The sequence below is a fragment of the Carya illinoinensis genome, chromosome 1 (genome assembly GCF_018687715.1).
Source record: "Carya illinoinensis cultivar Pawnee chromosome 1, C.illinoinensisPawnee_v1, whole genome shotgun sequence".
In the NCBI taxonomy this organism is placed as follows: domain Eukaryota; kingdom Viridiplantae; phylum Streptophyta; class Magnoliopsida; order Fagales; family Juglandaceae; genus Carya; species Carya illinoinensis.
Window position 1 is genome coordinate 42,046,661 of NC_056752.1, and position 25,712 is coordinate 42,072,372.

General features: G+C 36.0%; 2 protein-coding genes across 6 annotated transcripts; one reads left to right on the forward strand and one right to left on the reverse strand.

Annotated features, from left to right (window-relative positions):
* Window positions 1–2,262: 2,262 nt before the first annotated feature.
* Window positions 2,263–4,046, reverse strand: LOC122274948 (protein FANTASTIC FOUR 3-like). The gene has a single exon (XM_043083836.1). It carries the CDS (start codon window positions 3,579–3,581, stop codon window positions 2,538–2,540), a length of 1,044 nt encoding a protein of 347 aa, XP_042939770.1. The 5' UTR covers window positions 3,582–4,046; the 3' UTR covers window positions 2,263–2,537.
* Window positions 4,047–10,996: 6,950 nt separating this feature from the next.
* Window positions 10,997–25,607, forward strand: LOC122274960 (probable ATP-dependent DNA helicase CHR12). 5 transcript variants are annotated; one of them, XM_043083854.1, is made up of 13 exons: window positions 10,997–11,077; window positions 11,154–11,425; window positions 11,977–12,130; window positions 12,652–12,716; window positions 13,168–13,356; window positions 13,812–13,961; window positions 15,138–15,527; window positions 16,673–16,932; window positions 17,036–17,254; window positions 20,341–20,548; window positions 20,622–20,775; window positions 22,305–22,910; window positions 24,482–25,607. In XM_043083854.1, the coding sequence occupies exons 2-13, from the start codon at window positions 11,192–11,194 to the stop codon at window positions 25,201–25,203; spliced, it is 3,351 nt and encodes a 1,116-aa protein (XP_042939788.1). In that variant the 5' UTR covers window positions 10,997–11,077; window positions 11,154–11,191; the 3' UTR covers window positions 25,204–25,607. The 5 variants fall into 5 exon arrangements, with proteins under 5 accessions (XP_042939788.1, XP_042939781.1, XP_042939804.1 ...); XM_043083847.1 differs by lacking the exon at window positions 10,997–11,077 and having other exon boundaries at window positions 11,084–11,425; XM_043083870.1 differs by lacking the exon at window positions 10,997–11,077 and having other exon boundaries at window positions 11,084–11,425; window positions 22,311–22,910.
* Window positions 25,608–25,712: the final 105 nt, after the last annotated feature.

Consider the following 25,712-nt stretch of genomic DNA (forward strand, 5'->3'; position numbering starts at 1 on the left):
ATTTTATAATTTAATATATTTAATTAAATCATATTAGTTTATGCATTTTAATTTTGTGAGATTTTTTTGTGATTAAAAGATTTCTGATCTTATTTATACACAATTGTAGCAATAATGCAACGTTGAATTAAGGTATAAATATCCCTACCCTACCACTTTTACACGTGTAAATGAATGCAAACCCATATATATATAGATTAATTTCCAGCTTATTATAATATATATTTTCCATTGACAAACGTATCCAACAGGGGACCAAAGTGCACTATCAGAAAATCTAAGAGAGATCCCTTTCATAAGGGGCTTGACCAATGAGAATTAACTTGCATTAAATAAATTCCAGCTAAGCAAACATAAACTGTCGAAACATATTGGAGACATGTCTTGTTTTCACGAGGAATGGATCAGATGCTCATGGATAACAATCTCAAAGTTATAAGTGGTCGTAAAACCAGCACGTAAGAGCGAAGTTTATATCAGTACGGATCCGTCGGCCCCTGCAAATTGGTCGGTGCGCGGGCGATGGTCATTTTAGGTACTGTTTAGTTATTGAAATTTTTCATCTCAAACATAAAATTCTCATCTCATCATCATAATTTTTTTAAATTCCTATACAAAATATAATAAATAATTTAACATTTTTTTAATTTTTTAAAATCTCAAAATAATAATAATATTAAAATATAATATTTTAATATTTAATCTTAAAACTCAAAATTCTCATATGAGAATTCTCAGTGACCAAGCAGAACCCCGTCCCGACCACCATGAATATACATTATATATAATAGGAAAAATATAGTTGCAAACATAATTATATAATAATTTGTACATCAATTTGATGTGATTGGTTAAAAAATAGATTTTATTAAAAACAGTGTTAATTTAAGTTTTAAGTATGAATAAATTAATATTCATATATAAATTAATACGCGACTGTACTTATATGTAGCAAAACTATATATAATATACAGAAAATCTACACAGCAACCTCACACTTTTTTACATTATTGAAAAATGTGAATTTACTATTTTACCTTCTATTATTTTATATTGACGTGTTGAGTGTGGAGTTGCTGTATAGCAATGCTCTATAATATATACGTACCATCCCATGCACATGTGATGAGTTCAGTCATTTTTCCGTATATGGTAACATGCACACACCCCTCAACTTGCGCAAGTGCTTTCAGCTTTCCATCCTTTTTTCCCCGCTGGCTTAGCTATGTGATTGATGAGCAGTGGACAGGACTCAATAGTACAGGGACTGGTGCCTGCAGTACTGCCTTGCCTGCTACTGTCAATCTATAATTGTTGTAGTCCTGATCTCCGTCGATTTTGTTCCAAAGTGCCATGGATCCCTTGGTCCCAAAACTTTAATTGTAAGTACGGTACACGAGATACCTTTGCTGGTCTTCATGGACGGTGTGCCCCACGTAGTACTCAGCTTCCTGGTTACTTGCTGTATTAATTATCATTGAGAGTTAATATATAATTCAGGCTATTTCTGCACATAATGAGAATTTCTTGATCTGTTACAAGAGTTAATTATTTGCCAAAGAGGAATGATTTATACAAATCTGAAATTAATAAATTTTGTATAAATTTTTGTAAAAAAATAGATTTCACATTAAAAAAATATAAAAATATTTATTCTTTATTAATGAAACTCACTTTTTTACAAAAGCCTTGTATATCATGACTTGTACTTAGCATTAATCTTTACCGCTCGATGGACCATATACATATATATAGATATATCAAAGATAAAACTCAATTTGGATGGCATGGATGTAATAAGATTGCGGCTGCATGCATGGAATTATAACTATATATATATATATATATATATTTATGTTAAGAGCAAACAAACATAATCCGTCATCTTCACGCAGAATCATGGTATCGTGGGCGAAGCTGCAACCTCTCAAAAGTATTGGTGGATGGAGCATATAATAAATACTAGTACTACTGCTTTAATTAGAGATACAGAATTTTGCCATTTTGGGACCTATCAAACGCTGGCAAGCTAGGTCTTTGGACTGTTACGTAGACAATCAATTAATATTATTAAATAACCCATTTTCATTTATTCTGTCCAAATCAAAAGTTCAGTACTGGGGTAGGGTCGATCCTGATTTATATGTGTCTTGAGTCTGGACCTAATGATAAAGCACAACTATCATAGTTCAAGTTTTACAGATTCTGCGCAGGATTGTTTGTGAACATTTAGAAAAGATGGAAAAGAGAAAACAGATCGAAGACTTCAAAGAATGAATGGGTTATTCCCCTACTTGCCAATGGCACTGCTCTCACATGATTTGACTTTCTGTTGTGAGAGAGAGAGAGAGAGAGAGAGAGAGAGAGAGAGAGAGAGCAACGATAATAACTACCTAGGCTACACAGGCATATATAGATTAAGGAAAGAAATGAGGGAATTTCATGGAAGAGTAGGGGGGGACAAAAAGGAAGAGGACAAACACTAAAATTGTGGAATATAGTTAATATAGAGAGAGAGATCCAAAATAAAGCTTTAGCTAGGAAGTAGCCACCGTCCGACTCCACAAGCCCTGATCCCAATCTAACAATCTTTTCTTCTCATGCTGATCGTCTTCTTTGCACCCTCTTGGCCTCTCAAACTTTTCCTTTCCCATTTCAGCCTCACCATATGCGTAATTACCATCCAAACCCTCACCCACCAAGTACACGTCCCTTTCTCCTCCATCTTCAAAATCCTCTTCCTCTTGATCTTCTTCTTCCTCTTCTTCTTCCACTGCAGGTTGTTTTTCTTCGTTGGTATCACTGTCGGATCCTTCTTTTCCATCAAACGCTTCATTTTCTTTATCACCGGCTTCATCCGAGTCAACACTAAGAGTACAAGTTTTCAAAACGCATAGTCGAAGGCGGCCATGACTCCGTTCAGCTTGAAAATAAGTGTGAGTTACAGGAGCCTTGACAGCTTTGATTATTAGCCGCCCATCTTCTCGGTGGGGCCTAACTCGTAGAGATTCCGAGCCACTTATCGTTGTCAAGGGAGGTGGAAAATTCTGAGGATTAATTTTCTTTGCTCCAAAAAGTTGACGTGATTTCTTTTGCTCCCTTGTCGGCAAATTCCCGCCCTTGGAGTCCGATGCAGGCAACGAGAAAATGCTACTCTCCTTGATTTCGGAGCCCGTTTCGTTGCCCAGATTTTCAGTGCACAGTTCCAAGCTTTTCTCACTCAGCATGGACGAGGAGCGCTTATCAAGAGGATGGACGTAGATGTTTTCCTTCTCCATTGCGTCTTTGGGACCTTTGGGGTTTATGGAGATAGCTTGGAGGAAACTCCAGCCACCCAAGTCAGGATTTGAGGGGCTATGCTTGTCTAAGGGGTTCTGGGGCTTGTTGCAAACCTCCTCAATGCGGTATTTCTCTCCAACTTCTTTGGTTTTGCAATCCAAGAAACAAGATCTTAAGGCTAGTTCAAGGGGTTGAGAGAAGTGTGGTGTTGGTGAAGACAGTTTGAGCCTCACCGTTTTTGGCTCGACAAGATGGGTGCTGTCTAGACATGACTGCAGACCTTGGTACACAATCGTTGCCATAATAATAAACTATACTTTAAAATTTCAAATGAAAATCAGAAGATTTACAAATCTAGAACTAAATGGAGGCAGAGGCAGAGATGATGAGTTGGTGTTCTAAATTACAATGAATTAGAGGCTCTTCTTTGGGGAGGAGAGAGAGAGAGAGAGAGAGAGAGAGAGAGAGAGAGAGAGAGAGAGAGAGAGAGAGAGAGAGAGAGAGAGAGAAACAGAGGAGTTGGTGTTATAAAATTGGAGTGAAAAAAGGCTCTCTGTAGGGAAAGACACAGAGAAGCAGAGTAAGAACAAAGGAACTATTCATCCAAGAAAGGAAAAGAACAGAGGGATTGAGCTCTTGGATTACAATGAAAGGCTGAGGTATTATGGGGGAGAGAGACGAAGAAAGAGAGACCGAGGAGATTGAATGAACGCGAGGGATAAGTGAGGGCCGGGGTGTGAATTTGTAGTCTCAAAAAGTGGGTTGGAGGGCCTTTCGATTCTTCGACACCACTTGAATTATATATATATATATATATAATTCTATATACTAACTCACAGTCTCACACTTCTAAAGAGGATATAGAAAAATAAAAAGATGGGAGTAATTCCTCGATTTTGAATTTCAACATTCTTACCAGCAAAGGGAAAGAATTTCGAGAAAATATTCTTCGTCAATTATCTCATGTGGGTAGAAATTGATCTCTTGGAAATGTTCTTATTGTTGGATTTGTGGAGTCTGGTTTATTGGCGTGTTGATCAATATAATTTTTTGACGAATTTTCTAAGAGGCTTTGGTTGATAACTCCTTGGAAAAATTTTGGCATTATTTTTTACTCGAGAAGCACAGATAGAAAATTTCTCGATATTTGCACGATAAGTAACTTGAGTGAAATTCAGATATAAAGTTTAAAGTTGCACTCAATAAGTCGCTAGAGTAAATATTGAACAAAAATAATTCGATCAACACTCGACTCAAACGAATAATGCAAAAAAATAAGAATTTAGGTTTCCATTATGTGACATTATAAATATGTACTTAATGAATAGTATAGGAGTTTTGAAGATTTTGAACAATGATATTTCGTCTCAAATTATATTTTGTGATTTATCAAAATAATAAAATTTTCTACAATTCTATGGACATAGGTCCGTTGCCAAATCACGTTAAATTTATGTCACGTGATTAATTTTTTTGCATTCATAATTTTTATTTTTCTGTCATTGTGTTCACAACGCTTGGTCATGATGTGGACATGCATTAATTAGGAAAATACTTTTAACTATAAAGTGATTATATAAAAATAAACTCACAAATTTATATAAATTAATATGGTATATCAAATTATAAAGTTATTATTATTACAAAATAAATTTAACAAATTTTAAAAAATTACATCAATTTATAGATTTATTTTATATAATCCGTTTCTGTCGGTTGCCGGTCTCATTAATTAATGTAGTTGAGAGAAAGAGAGGGGGAAGATTACAGCTGGGGTTTTAGTTGCTACAAATTACCAGCTTTCCCATTCCCTTCCAAAAGAAAGCCAACAAGAGACAGGATTCTCTCAAATATTTACTGACGGTGATTGTTTCTTTCCCCATTTTTCATATTTTATAAATATGGCAACGCCCCAAAACTATGGTTTGTGCATGACTCAGATGCCTTAAGAGTCAAAACCAAGAATTGTTTCAAATGGAAAAGAAGGAGAAGAAGAAGCAACATCAGCCCACTCCCTTTGAAATTTCTACGAATTCAGTTGACTCATATTGCCCATCATATTCATGCCAACCACAGAAGGGGAATTGACCAAATTCCCTATAGTTTATCCTGAACAGGATCAGTTGATATATATCTCAATGCAAGGCTAATTTAGTAAAGATATTTCATAAAGTAGGTCGATTTCGAAATTTATATTTGCTTGGATCAGCATGGCGAGACTACATATTGCATGCTGCATGGAAAAATGATTATGTTTGGGGAACTTTAATTTTTGTCTGAATGACAGAATCCAATGGCAGGCCTCATATATTTTCTACCATAGATTTCAAATAAAGCGGATGTCATGGTGAGTCCCACCCAGCTTAGCTACATATTACCCTTGTTCCGACCTATTCAAAGACAGCCATGATAACATAGGACTTGTCAGCAAAAGTAGTACTGTTTAGACGGCAATTAATTAATTAATCGATCCAGTTTATCATATATATATATATAAGAAAAACGAAACAACTGAGAAGTCAACTGTTTCTTTAATAACACGTGTACTCTTTTTTAAATATTTAAAAAATGAAATACATGATTTCTTCTTCTCCACCTTTATAACATCAAAATAGAAAATAAAAAAATATAATCTTTTATGCGAATTGATATATCAAATAAATAATTTCTATATCATTAAAATTGCAAACTCGTAGATACAAACATGAGTCTCTCTAATTTTGGGTCTTTAACAGTACCGGTTGGTTGTTCGATTTTATGGTAGATTTAACTTATCTTTTTTTCTTTGGCATGGCTTTTCATGATTCAACTCAAAGTCTCAAAGTCTCAAACTTGTGAACTGGCAATTACCTGGATCGTACGAACAGCCTAAAGATCAAGACATGTTGAAAGCTCTGTCAAAAAGGAAAATGAGTGAGTCATGATCCTCCGCTAAAGTCACCCTTTTCCCTGTCGGTTAGCTGCTTGTTAGGCGGTGATCTAGTTAAGCTGCTACAAGCATTTGCACAGTAATCCAATCCATATATATATATATATATATGCACAACAACAACAAAGCAGCTGCTGGCAACAGTAGTGTAACTCTGAAAATCATGTATAATATTTTTACCGTAGTGGTGATCTATAAATAATTAATATATGCATGATCGATCAGCTAGCTTTTGTTCGTTGTCTTTCTGTGATTATTAATTATACATGCATGAACGAACGAACGAATAATTATGTTATTTTATTTTCACTTTTGTTTTGCTCTGTTTCTTTATTAAAATAATGGTACTGGGATCTAGCTAGGCTTATGGCCGGTGAGGCTGATCAAACTAGTTATAATCTCAAGCTGAGAGCTATCAGCTATCGAACACCAACAACTATTTTTTTTTTTTTGGGAACCGAATAATTGACTCTTGAAAACGGCAAAGATAAGATATCAATTATTTGTAGTTATTTGATTTTGTATCTTAATTTCATGCAAGTTTCCTCATCCATCTTTGACAGTATGTACAGCTTGATGCTGTTTTCAACAGATAGTGATGATCAACTCGGAAGGTCTGGATCACGTTTTTCACAAATTACAAATGACCATGCACCTGTTGTTCAAATTTTCAAATACCTAGCCCCGGCCCCTGGTCTTTTCAATTTACATGCAGTTACAAGAATAATGTGCATGCCCCATGACTGAATATATATATAGTTTGGTTTATGTTCCCCGCCAACTGAGTGGAACCTGCATGCATGGCTAATTCGATGCTCTCAAATATATGCACCTGATCATCATTCGGCGTCTTTGCATTTTGCAATCTGATATTTTTGATCTTGATCACTCGTTGATCCAAAGAAATTAAAGATCGTAGTAGCTATATAGCTACTACTCTTTAAGGGATATAATATATGCATGCATGGGTCGATTTCGAAGAGTAACTTTCGCTGGCCGCATGAACTTCCCACTAAATTATGACCTCAATGTCATCATGATCACTGACCTACTCAGTTATGTAGCCTTTGAAAAATGTGCAATATAGGTTATTGCGTGTTGTTGGAACTTGACGATCCAGACGCGTCCGTACGTATATACGCCATTTTTTCCTAATTGTGTTGTCTATAATCTTAACCCTAATGGCTAGGGTACGTAATCCTAATGCCTGAATCAGTGCCTTCTCGGCCCACAGATCATACAAATAAAAAAACAAAAAAACAAAAAATAGGAGGAGAAAAGCTCGTATAATTAATCAACTTTGGTAGCTCCAAATGAATGATCAGCATGCTTCCCGTACTCTTTTAATTAGTTGATCAAAAGCCTCTTTATCAGTCAGCTGTGTATAACCGTACGTGTGTGCCAACTGAAAGATAAAAGAGAGAGCTAGCTAGCTGGCTAGAGAGAGATAACGAAAGTTGCTAGTTAAGAATCTATCTATCAGGCTAGTTAGGTAGCTAGCTAGGTGTCTTTGATCGAATAAGCAAATGGAGAATCTTTAACTAAAAATTAAACACGTCATGTCCCCCTGGCCTTAAGTAAAGCCTAAAGTTAAGACTCTGTGTTATGATTTTTTTTATTTTTTTATTTCACTATAATACATATTTAATCAAGACTTTATCAAGAAAGACAGAGAATCTTCAATCTAGTTCATGGCTTACACATCACAGGCCTTTTAGACCATTTTAGTGTCATTCATGCACCTTCTTTCCCTTCCACTGTGAATTCTTTTTCCTTTTTTTTCTTCAATTTTCCCTTTCAACTTAAAAATAATGAAGACTAGCTATGTATAAAAGCCATGCAAATATATATATATATATATATATTTTTTTTTTATTGCTAGCTATAAATTAAAAACATATGATCGGTGCATCGATCCAGTCCATGAAAAAAAAGAATAACTAACTAGCTAGGGGCGGCATGTCAATTTTGCATGAGTCTTAGGTTAGTATCGCAGAGAAAGTGACCAAACAATATTGATCGTCAACTATACACTGGCATGCATGATTAGCCCCGTTTTACCACTAATAATATTATTACAATCATTGTTAATAAAGTAGAATATATATATATATATATATATATATAATTTTATACATAGATTACATTATATATGCTGAGAGCTAGGATCGAGAGTTTCTAGCTGCATTTTGGCCTGGAATTATATATATATATTCAAATTTAAATAGAGTAAAATAGCAATACGTGTACTGCAGTGTTTGATATTTATAGATTCGTTTAGATAAAAGTAAACGTCAGACAATGAGAATAACTCCGTGACCGATCGAGTAGAAAAAAGTTGCGTCAGTGTACGTATGACTATTTTAGAAGACATGGTAAAATTGCCCATATTAAAGAAGAGGCCAGCATTATACTCAAGTAATGGAAGAATCTCTCTCAGGTGTACCTATAAGTTTATAACTTTTATTTGATAAAGAAAAAATATAGTTGCAAGCACAATTGTATACTAATCTGATGTGATTGGTCAAAAAGTAGATTTTATTGAAAACAGTGTTAATTTAAATTTTAAATATAAATAAATCAGTATTGGTACACAAATTAGTGCGTAACTATATTTGTATGTAGTAAAACTCTTTGATAAATGCCTTCCCCCAAAACTTAAATGCTCGTAAAGGAAACAGAAAAAAAAAAAGCTCTTGATGATTATATGCATTACAGAAAAAAGCTGGCTATTTCTGGCCAAAATGCGCATATATAGATGCTGCAATTAATGGAAAATAGAGTGAAATATGATCGTCGAGACAAAAAGAAAGAAAGAAAGAGTTATGATCTCACGGCCTAAATGTTGAGGAGAAGTAGTACTGATACATTCAACTTTTCACAGATATGTATATATGATCTGTTTCATGTTTTAGCTGATCTGTAGGTATCGCCTTTAATAACTCCTAAAGGAAGCAGACATAAACCCTTTTTCTCGACAAAACTTTATGCATGTCCTACATAGGCACTTGATCACCATCATGTGGTCCAAAAAATTAATCTAGTAATAATTTCCATGATCGTCTGTCGATCCTTGGAGGATTTCCGACACTGTGAATTAGTCATATATATTGATGCTGATCAAGTAGGTCGAAGAAAACAATTAGATTTCTGACTCTATCCATGAGTGGTACACATAGATTTTCATAAAAAAAAATCACGTTCATTTCTATATAAGAACTTTGAGAGAGAGAGAGAGTCATTCCAAGGAATCTCTTACTCGTTTGGACATTGAGCTGAATTGAGATTAATTGAGTTCTTTATTAATAATAGTGAGTTGATGATCAGAATACGGAGTGAATTTTGTACGTAGAGGTCAACCTAATTAATATGAGTTTAAATGTTTTTAAATGTTAAGATGAGTTTAGAAATATTTATGAAAAGTTGAAAAAAGTTGTAGATTCTGCATATAAAGAGGTGTTGAATTAAAAAAATGTTGTAGGTCTCATATGTAAAGAGATTTTGAGTTGAGATGAGTTTACTAATTTAAGAGTTATGTATTTAAATGTTAGACTCAACTTAAAATTAAACTGAATTGAGTTGATCTCAGTTGAGTCTAACAATCAAACGGTAAATTTGTGAGTTTGCAATTAGCAAATAAAAAAACAAACATTGATTAATGCAGATTTTTTCTCTCCTTCAGTACTAGTACTGAAAAACGTTGTCCCTTAACGCTGAAGCATATATAATGGATCGATGCCCAAGAGATTTGACACAACTGGGTATAACTGCACAAAGACGCGAATGCTGATTAATATTACATAAACAGAGAAAACTTAATGGTTTTGATATTTACGTATACAGCCTTAAGGAACAAAAAAGAAAAGAAAAAGGTTTTGTCCGTGGGGGTCGTGCATCAATCGGCTTTAAAAAGGGATATAGTTGGTGTAAGGAATTAGAAAGAGAGGATCTGACAAAAACAAAAGAGTTAATTGGACATAGAGTTAGGAGAGGAAATAAAGATAGAAGGGATGAGATCGATTTAAATTAAGCAATAAAATAGACTAGAAGAGAGGCGCGACAACAGAGAGAAGATCAGAGGCTTCCGAACTGGCTTTCTTTGATTGTTAGGATCGATCTCTTGAGGAGAGAAGAACCAAAGAGCCTCAAAGCTTAGTAGGCATAGAGAGCTTGTGTAGAGGATTTGCACTCGAGACCCGTAATAGACCTTAGTGCCAAACCAAATCGTAAATATTTGCCTCTTTTGCTTTTATTCTCTTTATCATTAAGCAAGCATTATTGAGTATTTTAAGCACATTACCACCGTGAGCTACTGCATGAGAGGAGAGGGTCATACGACCATTCTATTGGCATTCATCGTGACTAAAAACTACATAAGCAGATATAAAAAAAATTTTGGTGTTGCCTTTTAAAAAAAAAAAAAAAAATCAAATAATTACGCAATGAAGAGCAGGAATCCTGCTATACCAGAGACTTATAATGTTGGGCCTATTAAAAAGCCCAAAAAAGGAATAAAAGAAAAAGAGGGCCTTCGTTTTCTTTTGGTTGATCCAACTGATGGGCTTATTTAGGATATCTAAATTTTTTTCCTTATATATATTGTATCCAATTTTATATGTATTTACAATTGAAATGTAACTCTGGATTCTGCAAAAATCGCAGTGATGGGCTTGGGTTGGATCTTGTTGGAACTGGACCCCGACCCAAGTCCATTCCCTTTTGCAGGGACTCAGGAGGCACTTTCGGTTCCGATAAGGCTAATATCGTCTTGAGGCACAAGAGTAAAGCCGCGTTTGGTAAAAACAAAAACGATATCAGGGAGGCCCTCCCTCTATTGTTCTAAATTGAGCGAGCGCCGAAGAGACGGAGGTTATTCTTTTACTCTTTTATTTTTTATTTTTTTCGCAGCGGGGAGGCAGATTAAAATTTTTCAAATATCTGTTAGAAGAGGGACCGTTGGGGAGACTCCCGCCACGGCGTGCCATGGCCCAGCTGGAGAGCCAGAGCCAGAGCCAGCAGCAGCAGAACGAGATTCACAGCACCAAGTCCCTGATCTGCGCCCTCAACCTCGTGTCCCGCAACCTCCCCCTCACTCCCGACCTCCACGACGCCGTTTCCTCCATCTGCTTCGCCCCCGAAGACACCTCTCTTAATGCCTCCCTAACGGATGCCCCCGGCGCTGGATCCGACCTCGATGCTGTTCGTCCCAAGGTTTTGGTCTGGGTTCCTTTGGATTCCTTTCCCCCTTTTTTGCTCTTTTTTTTTTTTTTTTTTTTTTTTTTGTGTGTGTTGTTGTGGGTTAGGGTTGGGTATTGTTTAATTGTGCGGTCGGCGTTTTGTGTTGGTTTGTGATTTTTCCTCCTGTTGCGTGTGCATTTATGGTTAATTGTGTAATCGAATTTATGTACTGAAGGGGATTGGTGAAATTGGGTTTTCTTTAGGGTTCAAAAGTTGTTTCGTTACTTGTCCTTGCTGTGTTTGGGCGACTTTGTGTCCTTGTTGGTTTGCTTTGAGTGTTTTTATTTCCGCCGGGGGGTGCTGAGGTTCGTGGAAATATCAAATTTCGTAGTTTGATGTTATTCCTTGTTTTCTCCACTACTGAACCCTAAAATTTTTAGAGAAAGCTGTATACTTTTTTTTTTTCTATCTTTTTTGAGGTACTTTTTCATTTTCGAATCAAATGTTATTATCTTCTTATTGGGCACTCAACCTTCTTTTTAAAAAAAAAAACTTGTTTATGAAAATATCAGTTTGATATCATTATGCAGGAAGATAATGGTAGTTACAAAGGAGATCTGTTGGCTGACTTTGAGGATTCACTGTTGGAGCAACGTCCAAATTGCTTATCAGGTTTTGGATTGACAGTATCAAGGGAGAATCGTTATAAGAGTCACATTCAGCATAGATTGACTGAGCTTGAAGGTTAGTAAAGAACCATCACCTTGTGTATCATAATTTTTGGGCATGTAACCCCTAACATGACGTATAGCTTTAGTCGGTCTTCTTTGTGTACGCCAACCTCAGATAGTTCCTATTTTTAAAATAGTATAATTGATAGATTTATTTTTTATTACCAAATAGCATCATATACATTTGGTTGCTTTAAAATGTTAAGGATTTAGGAAAGTAAAGATCGTGGGGTGGTTGGTTTAAAATTTGGGTCTCGCTGCTACATCTTTTTTCACATATTTTTACCAGCTTTAATTTCCATTTTGTGATCCACCAACATGAAATTTTCTTTTTAAAAAAAATTCAAGAAGTTTTCTCTACGTATTGATAGATTAAACTACTTATATAAAGCATTCATAGACTATCTGCTATGAGATCCCCTCCCAAAAAGTTGTTCTGCTTTGTATTTTTTTAAAATACATTCTGCGGATTATAAGTTATATCTATTCAATCTTTTAGAATAGATCACTTATGTGTTAGTTTTTTGAAATCAGCATTGCCTTCAAATAAAGGTGAGGACCTGCAGACAAAGTGCTTGCTCGAGCTCTATGGTCTAAAGGTAAACTAGATACACTAATCTATGACAATTGCTTAAATTATTTAGACCCCTGTAGTTGTCAAATTAAGGTAAGGCAGCATTTGGTTGTGCTTCCTTAAATGATTCTTTTTCAAGCACGCTGTTTTGTTGTGGCAGAAAAGTCAATTATGGCGAAAAAGTCAATTCTTTTTGCACCTCTTCCAGAAATAAGGCAGGCTTATGCACTGATTTCTGAAATTTTTTAATGAAATTTGTGAGTGATTGCTTGTGAAGTATAACCGAATGTGGCCTTTATAATGAGTCAATGATTTTACACATTTAAGTTTCTAACTTTCTATGTTGCTTGTTGGCAGTTCATAATATATACAGGTAAAATAGTTATCCACATGATTGTAAATAGATGCGTTTTTCTGTTTTTTACTTCTGATACCAAGGGATTGTTAGTGATCCTTTTTATTTTTCTTCTGAACAGTTGGCAGAGTTGCAGAGGAAGGTTCGGTCTAATGTGAGTTCAGAGTACTGGCTCCGTCTGAAATGTGCAGAACCTGACAAGCAGTTATTTGACTGGGGCATGCTGCGTCTGCGTCGTCCACTTTATGGTGTGGGGGATGCTTTTGCCATGGACGCCAATGATCAGTTCAGGAAGAAACGGGATGCCGAGGTCATTATTAGTTTATACATACTTTTTTAACTTTTTACCCCTCAGAATGAAGAAATTGAGAATGTGGGGTTTCTAGGCATTATTGTATCTTTAAAAAGTGTTGCTTCACATCAGGGGGATGTGCTTCCACTCGGCATTTTGAGGGGCCCCACCTATAAGTTACCTGACTACTTGTTGAATTTATCTGATAAATTTTCCATCTAGTGTCTGAAATTAAGACAAGTAGCGGAAAAGTAAATGAATATTTTATGACTGTGATAAAAGGTTATGATTATTAGATGTGGTCAACATCTGGTTTGAGAAACTCCTAAGATTGATCTTTACGTGTTTGAATTTTTGTATCAGTTTATAGACAAAATACATAGATCAGATGATCCCAAATCTTGATCATCAAAGTGGAAAAAAAGAAATAGTTGCTTCAAGATGCTGCTGACACAGTTGAACCTTTTGTGCAGAGATTGTCAAGGTTAGAAGAGGAGGAAAAGAATCTTATGGAAACTAGAAAAAGAAAATTTTTTGCAGAAGTGCTCAATGCAGTTCGTGAATTCCAATTGCAAATTCAAGCATCTATGAAACGCCGAAAACAAAGGAATGATGGCATACAGGTATGCTATCCTTTTCTTTGTCTGTCTGTTTTTACATTTCAAGCGCATTTAAAATGGGAGATGGAACAGAAAACATGGAGATGCAAGTCAGCAATGGAGCCTGAAAATTATATGGAAAACTTTCAGGGACAGCTAACAGGATAGCTTGATTGAAGAAGTAGGAATTATCTGGAAACTGTAGGGGGCTTTGGCTGATATGTTTGGATGAAAATTCACATAACTGGTTAGATCTATTAATAGAAAATTGTGGGAAAGGTTTGGGGAAAAATGGAAAGGTAAAAAAAAAAAAAAAAAAAGTGAAGAAGAAGCGGGCTTATGATGATCATAGAAAGCAACAAAAAAATAAACTACTCTTTGGGAAGCATTACTTATAAAAAAAAATGATCATAGAAAGCATTGCTTCCCATAACTTTCAGGAACTACTCTAGTAACTTCAAACTTCATAATCACTTTATGAGCCTAGATATCTTCCATGTAACCTTACTTATAAAAAAAAAAAAAAAAAAAGATATCTTCCATGTAACCTTAAAATCCTTGTTGCCAGGGGCTTTTTGTCCTTGATCTACAATGGCATCACAGCAAAACATGTTTGTAGATACCTCAGGGAGAATATATTCAAACAATTGCTCTATGAGGTAATCTGTTATACTTAAAGAAAAGGTTATGAGCACAAACTAAGTTATCTTAGACCAAACATGGGACTTATATCATGCAAGAGTTTCACAGAATTTACAGGAAAATTTATATATCAAGCTAATGAGGGGATTATCTCTGTGTCTGTCTCTGTCTCTCTCTCTATAAGGTTCTTTACCTTCTATGGAAATGTCTTTGTATATATAATTCTACATTAAACTTGTAATCGGTGGAAGAAACAGGTTACTGTAATCATCTTAGATTCTCTTTAGTAGACAGTAATTGGCATGCTTATATATATATATATAGAGAGAGAGAGAGAGAGAGAGAGAGAGAGAGAGAGAGAGAGAGAGAGAGAGAGAGAGAGAGAGAGAGAGAGAGAGAGAGAGAGAGAGGAAATTTATTGTTAGATGAGCAATCAATTATACTAGAAGACAAGGTTATAAGGAAAATTAAAGTGCATAATGTAGCTACTTATCAAAAAGTGTGGAACATGACTATTAGAGCTTCTGGTAGAAGGACCACTGATAAGCATTTTAACAGTCATGGCATGGAAGGCAAAGGCAACGTGCTACACGGTTAGAGAAGTTGAGGTTCCAAGCTTTAAAGGCTGATGATCAAGAAGCATACATGAGAATGGTAAAAGAGAGCAAGAATGAGCGATTGACAATGCTTCTGGAAGAAACAAATAAACTACTTGTAAATTTGGGAGCTGCTGTTCAACGTCAGAAAGATGCTAAAGATTCAGATGGGATTGACGACTTGAAAGACTCGGAAGTTGATTCACCTGAGTTGGATGCTGCAAACAATGGAACTCCTCAGGAACCTGAGGAAGAGATCGACATCATTGATTCCAATCTGAATGATGAAACTAATGATTTACTTGAAGGTCAGCGTCAGTATAACTCAGCCATCCATTCAATTCAGGAAAAGGTAAGGATAAAACCTTATAATCTGCATCTTATCACACAGTGCTAGCTGTTTTTTTCCCAATAATGTTTGATCCCATCCCCGCTTCTCTCTTTGTGATCTGTATTCCACTTTAATCATTGGACTGGTGCATAAAATATTTAGACTGGAGGACATTCGTGGGGAATGAGATTTGAAAGTAATTAGTGGTTGCCGTGTGAATGTTGAACAAGGTCTTCATGTAATTTATAAGAACACGGTATAGTAGTTCTAATGCAACTTTTGAGGTTTATCTTGGTCTTCTCTGGTAGCTACTGGAAGCCTACCAGGCATGTGTACTGGCACATCTATTGTCAATCCTTACATCTGATGTTAGCAAACTAGTACGGTCAATTTATATGTTTAGAAGATTTTATTATGTTCTAGAATCTCTGTAGATTTGATTGGCCGGCATAATTTATGAATAGATTCCAGCATAGATGGCCAACCAATCTCTTCTTCGAGCTGTTGTAAGGGCAGACCACATGACATATATGGCCCAAATCTCTTTTTCTTGCCCTTTACCCATTTTTTTGTGTTTGTGTTTCTAGGGCAAGCATCCAATTGTCTTAAGATTGCTACATCAACTGATTTGAGAATGCTTTATGTTGCAGAACTCACGACTTCAAATTCCATTTATTTCTCTCTTTCTTTTTGGTTGTTAATAATAGCGAACTCAGTTACATTTTAAAAGAATGCTGGAACATTATATATAATGGGATTCGAGAATCGAAGAACTAGTTTGGGAACACAAGCGTTGTCAGCTAGATATTCTTAGATATTTTCTTCCCAAACACCACTCACACGCAAAACACTTTTCAATTTCAAATCTTCAACATTTTCATCCAATTATTACAACTTTCCCGAACTCCCAAACAAAACACAAAAAATAATACAACTTTTTCAAATTTCAAAACAGAAAATAATATTAAAAATTTATATTCAAACAATTTTTTAACTTTATAATATCTTTATTGAACTTTTTTGCTCTCCTTTTCCAAAACCCAATAAAATATCTTAACCCAAACTATTTCACTACTATTCACAAACCATTTAACTACTATTCACAAATATTTTGAAATATTCTAAGTAAGTGTCTAACTGAGCCCTAACTGAATTTACTTCTACAGGTAACTGAGCAGCCATCCATGCTTCAAGGCGGAGAATTAAGACCATACCAGTTGGAGGGGCTTCAGTGGATGCTCTCATTGTTTAATAACAACTTAAATGGAATTTTAGCAGATGAGATGGGTTTGGGGAAGACAATACAAACCATTTCATTGATAGCATATCTCATGGAGTACAAGGGTGTGACTGGGCCTCACTTGATAGTGGCTCCAAAGGCTGTATTACCAAATTGGATCTATGAATTCTCAATGTGGGCTCCTAGGTATGCAAAAAGCATTATTTGAAACCAACATATGTATATGATACATATATTCTTCGTGTAAGATTTACAGTGAAATCATGCTTAGATCTTCTTTGTGATACAGTATTGCAGCTTTCCTTTATGATGGACGTCTAGATGAGAGAAAAGCAATGAGGGAAGAGTTATTAGGGGAGGGGAAATTTAATGTGCTGATCACACACTACGATCTTATCATGAGAGATAAGGCATTTTTGAAGAAAATGCACTGGTACTACATGATTGTTGATGAAGGTCATCGGTTAAAGAATCATGAGAGTGTTCTTGCACGTACTCTTGTCTCAGGGTATGATTGACCTTGCTTCTTACGAAGTTTAATTTGCATAGTTTATGTGAATTCTATTTTACTTTCCCTTATAGGTAAATATAATTGATGCATTTTTTTTGGGTTGAACTAGTGACCTCAGCCTCCACCCATTGCTTTTGGGGAGAGGAGATGTCATTTTGCCAAAGACCGGTGATGGCAATTCTATGTTAATTCTATTATATTTCACTGATTTCTAAGTTAAATTATGCCATGCCCTATGGTATGGCTGTATACTCCCTTAACTTTCTTCTTTATTATTTGCTTTGAGGTAGAGGTACTCTAGTTATTAAAATCTTCTCTCTTGGAACTACTTCACCTTTGAAAAGCCATTTTTTAGCTTCAACACTACGTAAATCTAAGAGGCAGTCCTGTCAATGCTTCCTGAGTTTAAGGCTGAAAAGTGGCATTTAGACTATGACTTCTACATATGAAGAAATATAAAGAAAAGAGATAGGCTCTTTACTCATAGACCGCATAAAATATATGATTTTGGTCTAGAATTTTGAGCACACATCAGCCATATTTGTGTAGTTAGTTGGAGAATGAATTTGGTGTGCATAATTATGACTTACCGTTTTGTATTTAGAAGCTTTAAAATAAACTTTTAATGCTTTTCAATGTTTTGCCATTTTTATATCCTTTTGCCTACCTCGAGTATAACATCTTTTGCCTGCCTTCTTTCATGTTTATGTAATGATGTTTATTATCGATTGAAATGAGTTGTGATTACAGGTTATTAAGTTTCTCTAAATTTCTCTGTAGATTGTATTGAATAAATGTGTATGTTATTTGGAATGATGATTTCTCTGATGCTAAAAAAATTTATATGATGTAAACTGAAGGAAAAAAAAAAAAAAAGAGTTCAAGTACTCAACTTGTTCTATGAATCTTGATTGTCATGAAAAATGCATGTGAAACTCTTAACCCATAAAAAAGGCTGGCATTTTTTGTTATGACTCTTTGCTGCTCTTGGGGTCACATCCGTTCATTCTGGTTTTCAATTGTCTTTTGATATGTAATGAAAAGGTGCATGGATTTATAATAAAGCCCTTGAGTTTGAGATTATTTAAAACTAGAATATAGTAGCCATGTTCGAGATATTTTGCTTACCTGTAGGTCCCCCTTTTAAATTAAGGGTCATTTGGGAGGAAGTAGCAGAGAGGATGGAAAGAAGGTTGGCAAGCTGGAAAAGACTTTATTTGTCAATAGGATGAATGCTTACGCTAGTTAAGAACAAATTATCTAGTCTCCCAACTTACTATGTCTGTCTTCCCTTTGTGTGTTGTTATAGTCAACTGGAGAGACTATAGTTTCTTGTGGGGTAGTATTGGGCCTATTGGAGATGAGTTCAAATTCCAATTAGTCAGTATGCCAGACCATTTGTTCTCCTATTTAAAATATGAGCTTGGAAGTTAAAGGCTATTAGTCTTAAATCAAGCTTTACTTGGTAAATGGTTGTGGCTTGATGTGTGTGTGTGTGTTGTGGGGGGGGGGGGGTGGCTCTGGAGCGGATATTCTTGGGGAGATAGTGTTCTGAAGAATTATATGATATAAGGTGTTAGTTTATATAAGAATATTGAAGAGTTTTGATATAGGATTCTGAAATAAATGGGATTTTGGTACGATCTTTGTTTTGAGATCGTTGTTAAAACCATGCCCAAACTATTTCACATTGCAAGGTGTATAAATGCAACAGTTTCAGAATATATGCATTGATTTGATGGTGGTTTCATTGGAAACATAGATTTTTGAGCAGTGCAAGATTGGGAACTAGGTGGTCAAGGCTTTGATCTTGGGGTATCACTCCCTTCAAGGTCCAAGGTTCAACACCTCATGGGTGCAAACAATCCTTAGGGGCCACACCCCCTAGTGAAAAGCTAGCGATTTAACTAGTTCTGTGTAGGGAAACTTCCGAGGGTGCGGTGCGGGACTGAGGTTTACTCTACAAGGGTCCAAAGAGCCCTGCCTTGGAAAGGTTTCCCGACATTAAAAAAAAGAAAAAAAAGATTGGGGGACTAGAATCCTTGCTTTGCTTTCTTGAAGATCTATATTCTATAGGGTTTGTCGAGAGGGTGAGGACAGAAGTCTGAACTCTTGCTGTTAGATGTAAGAATCCATGGCTTGGATGTAAGAATCCATGACTTAGATGTAAGAAGCCATTATGAGGCTTTTAGGTTGTTGGAGATGGCGGTTTTCTTTTAAAAAGTACATGGAAAGTTAGAGCTGGTGTTTTTCACTTGAACAGCTACTTTAGGGAAGAATGTTACAATTAGAAGTTAGAGAAAGCATGAAAAGTCATTACGGAATGGTGTTTCACATGTAAAACAAATGGGGAGTCAGTGAATCATATGTTTCTTCATTTAGGTATTGCAAGCGTGTGTGGACTCTTCTATTCTGCTTGTCTGGAGTTGTTCAGGTTGACCATGTCAAGAAGGTGGTTGAACTCTTGGCATATTGGAGCAAGGGCATTTCGGCAAACGAACTAGAGTCTGAATTTGATGGAAGTTCCTTTGTGTATTATTTTGTTTATTTGGATGGAAACGAGTGCCTGCTTTTGTTCCTAATGGTCAAGTAGCAGCTATTTGTTCGCTCTCTTTTTCAAACTTGCTGAAGCTTTTAATCATTGCAATCTAGTATGTTAACTTTTACTTTTGGGTATTTCTCTTGTATACTTCTATTCTACTAGGGTCGTGTCCCTTATATAGTGCTCTTTCTTCTGAAATTTATTACTTGGAAACTCTAGATCTATATGAACTCAAAATTGTTGCAATCGATGAAATTTTATGGTTTACCGAAGTGAAACCCACCTGAAATCATATCATGAACTTCACAGATTTGACAGCATCTTACTTGGATCTAAATGTGTTTTACCCTAATTGAGCATAATAAAACTTTTCATTTTAGCAGCACTTGTTATGACGATTCTTTTGGTGCCAAATTCTGTTTTTATTAATTTTAGTAACAATTTTAACTTGGATAAATTTTATTATTCTTAATTTTTTTTATATAGAAGTTAAAAAATGAAAAGCACTTTTGTTGAATCTTTACCTGACACGTGGATGCAGTTATCAGATTCGACGGAGGCTTCTGTTAACGGGTACCCCAATACAGAATAGTTTGCAGGAATTATGGGCCCTGCTTAATTTTCTTCTGCCACACATTTTCAATTCAGTGCAGAACTTTGAGGTGTGGTTTAATGCACCCTTTGCAGATAAGGGTGATGTGTCTCTTACAGATGAGGAAGAGCTACTGGTCATTCGTCGTCTGCATCAAGTGAGGGTTGTCTCCTAATTTGTGTATTTTATGATTCTTGACTTGTTTCTTGATATAATTCCTTAATGCTTAGGTTATAAGGCCATTCATATTGAGGAGGAAAAAGGATGAGGTAGAAAAATACCTTCCTGGGAAATCCCAGGTCATTTTGAAATGCGATACTTCAGCTTGGCAGAAACTCTACTATCAGCAGATTACGGATGTGGGCAGAGTTGGGCTAGACAATGGTCAGTTGCTTTGCAACTTGCAATTTATGCATCTGATTCTCCATCCTACTCTTAAATGTCAACACACAACAACCCCCCCCCAACAAACGCAGGAAAAAGAAAACAAAAACAGACTCATCTAAACAACGATCCCATATTTTCTCAAAATGCTAATGATGTGTGAAATACTCGATTTGTCATGCATTTTTAAAGTATTTATTTATTTGTCTTCCACTATTAGTAGTCAAATTAGGGTTCCTTTTCTGGGTGGTCTTGGGCTGTCGACAGGGGCAGAACCAAAAATATAATTGGGAGGGGGAATGGATGATTTTAACGAATGAACAAAAGAAGCCTCAAAGATCGCGAGCGGTTAATTGATGAGCTTAGAACATTCTTTTTTAATACTTTACTCCATTCATTGATTGTAATTGATTTTAATGGCATAAACTTTCATGAATTTATTGTTTCACTAGATTATCATGTATAGGCCAAGAGCCTAATGGCCTGATGGCATATGACCTAGTTCTCCAAATAGAAAACCTGGGTTCGAAACCTCCCACCCCCTTTATAAAAAAAGAAAAGAAAAGAAAAGATTATCATGCATAGGTGATGCCCTTCTATATGTCCCGTGTACTTGGGAAATTTTATTATTAGTATTTTTAATAAAACTTTTTTTTTTCAATAAAGAAGTAAAAAACATTTTGAGGGTAAACCTCATAAAAGAACCTTAAAAGACATTAATTTCTAAGGATATTTTGCCATTTTTAGTGGTAAAGTTTTACCATAAGCAGATATTTCAATTTTAGTCCTAATTATTAGTAGATATCCTCCATTAGAGTGTGGGGATGAGTGTGTAGAAAAGCAGTATACATATATATTTTTACTTTTCAAAATTGAAAGAGCTATTGGGTTGAAAAAATAAATAAATTGATTTAATTAGAGAGAGAAAAAATAAAGAGCGGACACATGCTTTGGCCATGTGTCCATAACTCAAAATAGGTGACCTAACGATTGATGCCCAACTAAACATACCAATGATCTTCTTAAGATCAATTTGTCTTGAAGTGTTCAAGTATATTGTTTTGATCTTTGAGAGTGACCACTTTAAGTGAAGATGCTGGAGGTTTAAGATCCATATAGCCCATCCCAGGACCTTCCCTGGTAGAATCAATGCCTAGTAATGGCTTTAAAAAAAAGGTATCAAAACTATCTTGCTACTATGAGAATCAAGTATAAGACTTTCAAAATGTTAACTACACTGTTCATACTTTTGGCTCTGAAAAACATGTATGGAAAGCCGAAGTACAAAGTTACAACCTTGTTTCAAGAAGCAAACCACGATTAATATTGCAATACAGTGGCTGTTCCCACTATTGTTCTATCTGCTGTGATTTTCTTATAGAGAACTGCAGAATAGTTTTATTTTCCTTTTGGTTACAATGAATTGTACTTACGTTGCGGATTTATCTGTTTGTCTCTTCATCTGGAAATAAAAGTTTCAAATTGCATATAAGTTGGCCCTGTTCACTAAAGGAGAAAACAATTTGTAGGTACAGGGAAATCAAAGGGTCTACAGAACCTAACAATGCAGCTCAGAAAATGTTGTAACCATCCATACCTTTTTGTTGCGCCCAGTTATGATATGTGGCAAAAGGAGGAGATAGTCAGAGCATCAGGGAAATTTGAACTTCTTGATCGTCTACTGCCAAAACTCCACAGAGCAGGGCACAGAGTTCTGCTTTTCTCACAAATGACTCGTCTCCTTGACATTGTGCAAATTTATTTGCAACTTCATGATTACAAGTATCTTAGGCTGGATGGTAACACCAAAACTGAGTATAGAGGGACTCTGGTAGACCAATTCAATGCTCCAGACTCTCCTTTCTTCATGTTTCTCTTGAGCACTCGTGCTGGAGGTCTTGGTTTGAACTTACAAACAGCAGATACGGTAATACTTTTTGACATTGACTGGAACCCTCAAAATGATCAACAGGCAGAAGATCGGGCCCATCGTATAGGACAGAAAAAGGAAGTTAGGGTGTTTGTCTTGATTACTGTTGGATCAGTTGAAGAGGCAATCTTAGAGCGTGCAAAACAAAAGATGGGGATTGATGAAAAGGTCATCCAGGCAGGACTTTTCAATACAACTTCCACAGGTTTGTATTAATTGAATTTCATGCGATTCCACATTATATTGTTACTCCCCCCATCCCAAGGATTTTGGAACATCCAAAAAGAAATGTCCACTTTCTAAAATTGGAATACCTTATTTCTTTGTTTTTCTATACCCTAACCTTAATTTTTTTAGAAAATGAAGCAACTTTCTCGTTGTAGATCATGGCCACCTGTTAGAGTGTCTTCATGTTTTTGAGAACGAAGGATGGAGGGAAATTTTTTTGTTATCTGCTTTAGAGCTAGGGCAGTAAATCTTTACTATTCAGTGGGAAACTGGTTGGTAATTACTGCCACAAAAATTGCCATCCATTCTATGAATAGCATTTCCTTGTTCTGGTCAAAATTTTACCAATAAGGTTGAAATATCATGTATATATGCTTCACTCTTTAATCAACAGAAACATGTAGTGTTAAATATAATTGTCTCTATGTCAAACCGCTACAAACACTCAATGTAGAACTATTTTCTTTTCTTTTCCTTTTTTTAAGTTCAATAGGCCTGGTTTGGATAGTAAGTAGAGATAAAATGAGATTTTTTTCTGATAAGTAAAAATTATATTGATATGGATGGTATACAAAAGGTCACACCTAATTAGAGAGAAGAAATAGAAACAAGAAAATTATGAAAATCAAGGCCACGAAAATCTACAGCTGTGGCCCAAAGAAAAAAAGTGCTAACAAAAAATAATCTGAGTTCTACTAGTGAGCGCTCCTTGAATTCAAATGTCTGGTCATTTCGCTCCTTCCACAGGCACCACATGATACAAATCGGGACCATTTTCTGCACCACTGCGATTTGTGGGAGACCTTGTAGATTTATGCAGCTGCCCATGAGCTGTCACTGTGGCTGGCATAACCCAAGCTAGGTCCATTCTATTAAACACTTCATTCCATGACGTTTCAGCCACCTCACAATGCAACAGTAAATGATCCATAGTTTAACTATTTTTCTGACAAGCAACACCAATCTACTATGATCACCTTACAAGATTATCCGTCGTCAAGATCTTACCTAATGCTGCTATCCATACAAAAAAGGACGCTTTGGGAGGCGCATTGTTTCTCATATCTTTCTCCATGGGAATTCCGTATTATGTGATTGTGTAAGAGACATAGAAAGAGCGGACCAAGAATGTACCTTTGCCGGTGGGAATCCACCTCATCTTGTCTACTCCTTGGATTCTCGTCCTCATGGAGTATAGAAGAGCAAAGAACTCCTCAATGCTGCCAACTTTCCAATCCTAGGCAGCTCTAGTGAGATAAGATGAAATGAAAGTTGAAAGTTAAATAAATATATTAAAATATTATTTTTGTTTTGAGATTTGAAAATGTTGAATTGTTTATTTTATTTTGTTTGAAAGTTTAGGAAAGTTGTAATGATTAGATAAGATGAGATGAGTTAAGATGGTTTCACTATCTAAACTAGGCCTAAGCCTTATCAAGGCTTGCAACTGTTGGATCAGTTGCATGCATACTATTGATAGATGTTCACCCACTCATGAGATCCTGTTCTTATTGAACACCCTGTTAACATGAAAATCTTTGTGTACAGCTCAGGACAGCAAGCAGATGTTAGAGGAGATCATGCGTAGAGGTACAAGCTCACTAGGGACAGATGTGCCAAGTGAGAGAGAAATCAACCGCCTGGCTGCTCGATCTGATGAAGAATTCTGGCTGTTTGAGAAAATGGATGAGGAGAGAAGACAGAAGGAGAAATACAGATCTCGTCTTATGGAAGAACATGAAGTACCGGAGTGGGCATATTCTGCTCCCGAAATTAAGGAAGATGAGAACTTAGGGTTTGACAGTGGCAGTGTCACTGGGAAGCGTAGAAGAAAGGAGGTGGTGTATGCTGATACTCTGAGTGATTTACAGTGGATGAAGGCTGTGGAAAATGGAGAAGACATATCAAGGCTTTCCACTAGAAGAAAGAGAAGAGATCCACCTGCATCTGAGGGCAATGCATCTACAAGAAACTTTACAGGTTCAGAGGAAAAGGTGTTAGAGTTGGGGAATGAGTACATGCCTATGGCAAGTGAAAGAACAAGCGAAGATACCTCTGCTTTGGCCCAAACCCCAACTCCAAAGGCACTCAAGTCTGAAGGGTCAAAAACTGAGCAGCATGAATATCAGGGTGTTGGAGGAAGTAACTGGAATGGGCACATGCTTACATGGAATGCCCATAAGAGAAAGAGATCAAGCTATGCCGTCCAGAGCTCATCGTCTGATTCTAGAGGGCAGAATTCCAATGGAAGGGGAGGTGGATGGCCCTGATTGAGACAACTCGAAAAGGATGTGTCACAGGAATTCCGGAGCAGCGAGGATTAGATGATAATTAAACTGGTGCGGATATTGTCATTCCACAACTTTCCGGTCATTCTGGTGTATTTTAGCATGTCACATTGCAGCGACAACGTGAAGTTATCCCAACTGATGTCAGGCACTTTTTGCTTATAATCTTTTGTTCTCTATATGGTTTTGTAGCAGTATCTGATTGGATAGCCATTAAAAAAAAAAAAAAAAAGGAAAAGGACCTGAGAGCTTGTTGCAAACACATGGAGTTTTGACTCTTGTGCCCATCAAAACATGTCTTCACGCAGGATCCGACCATTGTGACGTAAACAATGTCTTTGGAATTTTTAAGGCGCAGAGCCAGTAAATTAGTTCTCTTATATGCATTCAAACGTTAGATTTCAGTAACTCGTAGTATCTGTGTAACAATCAAACTTGGATGTGTAAAATGAAAAAAAAAAAAAAAAAAAAAAAAAAAAAAAAAAAAAAAA

Bases quoted from the DNA above. Each gene is read 5' to 3' on its own strand.
- LOC122274960 (XM_043083854.1), top strand. From the start codon at position 11,192: ATGGCCCAGCTGGAGAGCCAGAGCCAGAGCCAGCAGCAGCAGAACGAG. The intron at 13,962-15,137 runs GTATGCTATCCT...GCATTTTAACAG, and splicing joins AAAGGAATGATGGCATACAG to TCATGGCATGGAAGGCAAAG. The intron at 20,549-20,621 runs GTGAGGGTTGTC...CTTAATGCTTAG, and splicing joins TCATTCGTCGTCTGCATCAA to GTTATAAGGCCATTCATATT.
- LOC122274948 (XM_043083836.1), bottom strand. From the start codon at position 3,581: ATGGCAACGATTGTGTACCAAGGTCTGCAGTCATGTCTAGACAGCACC.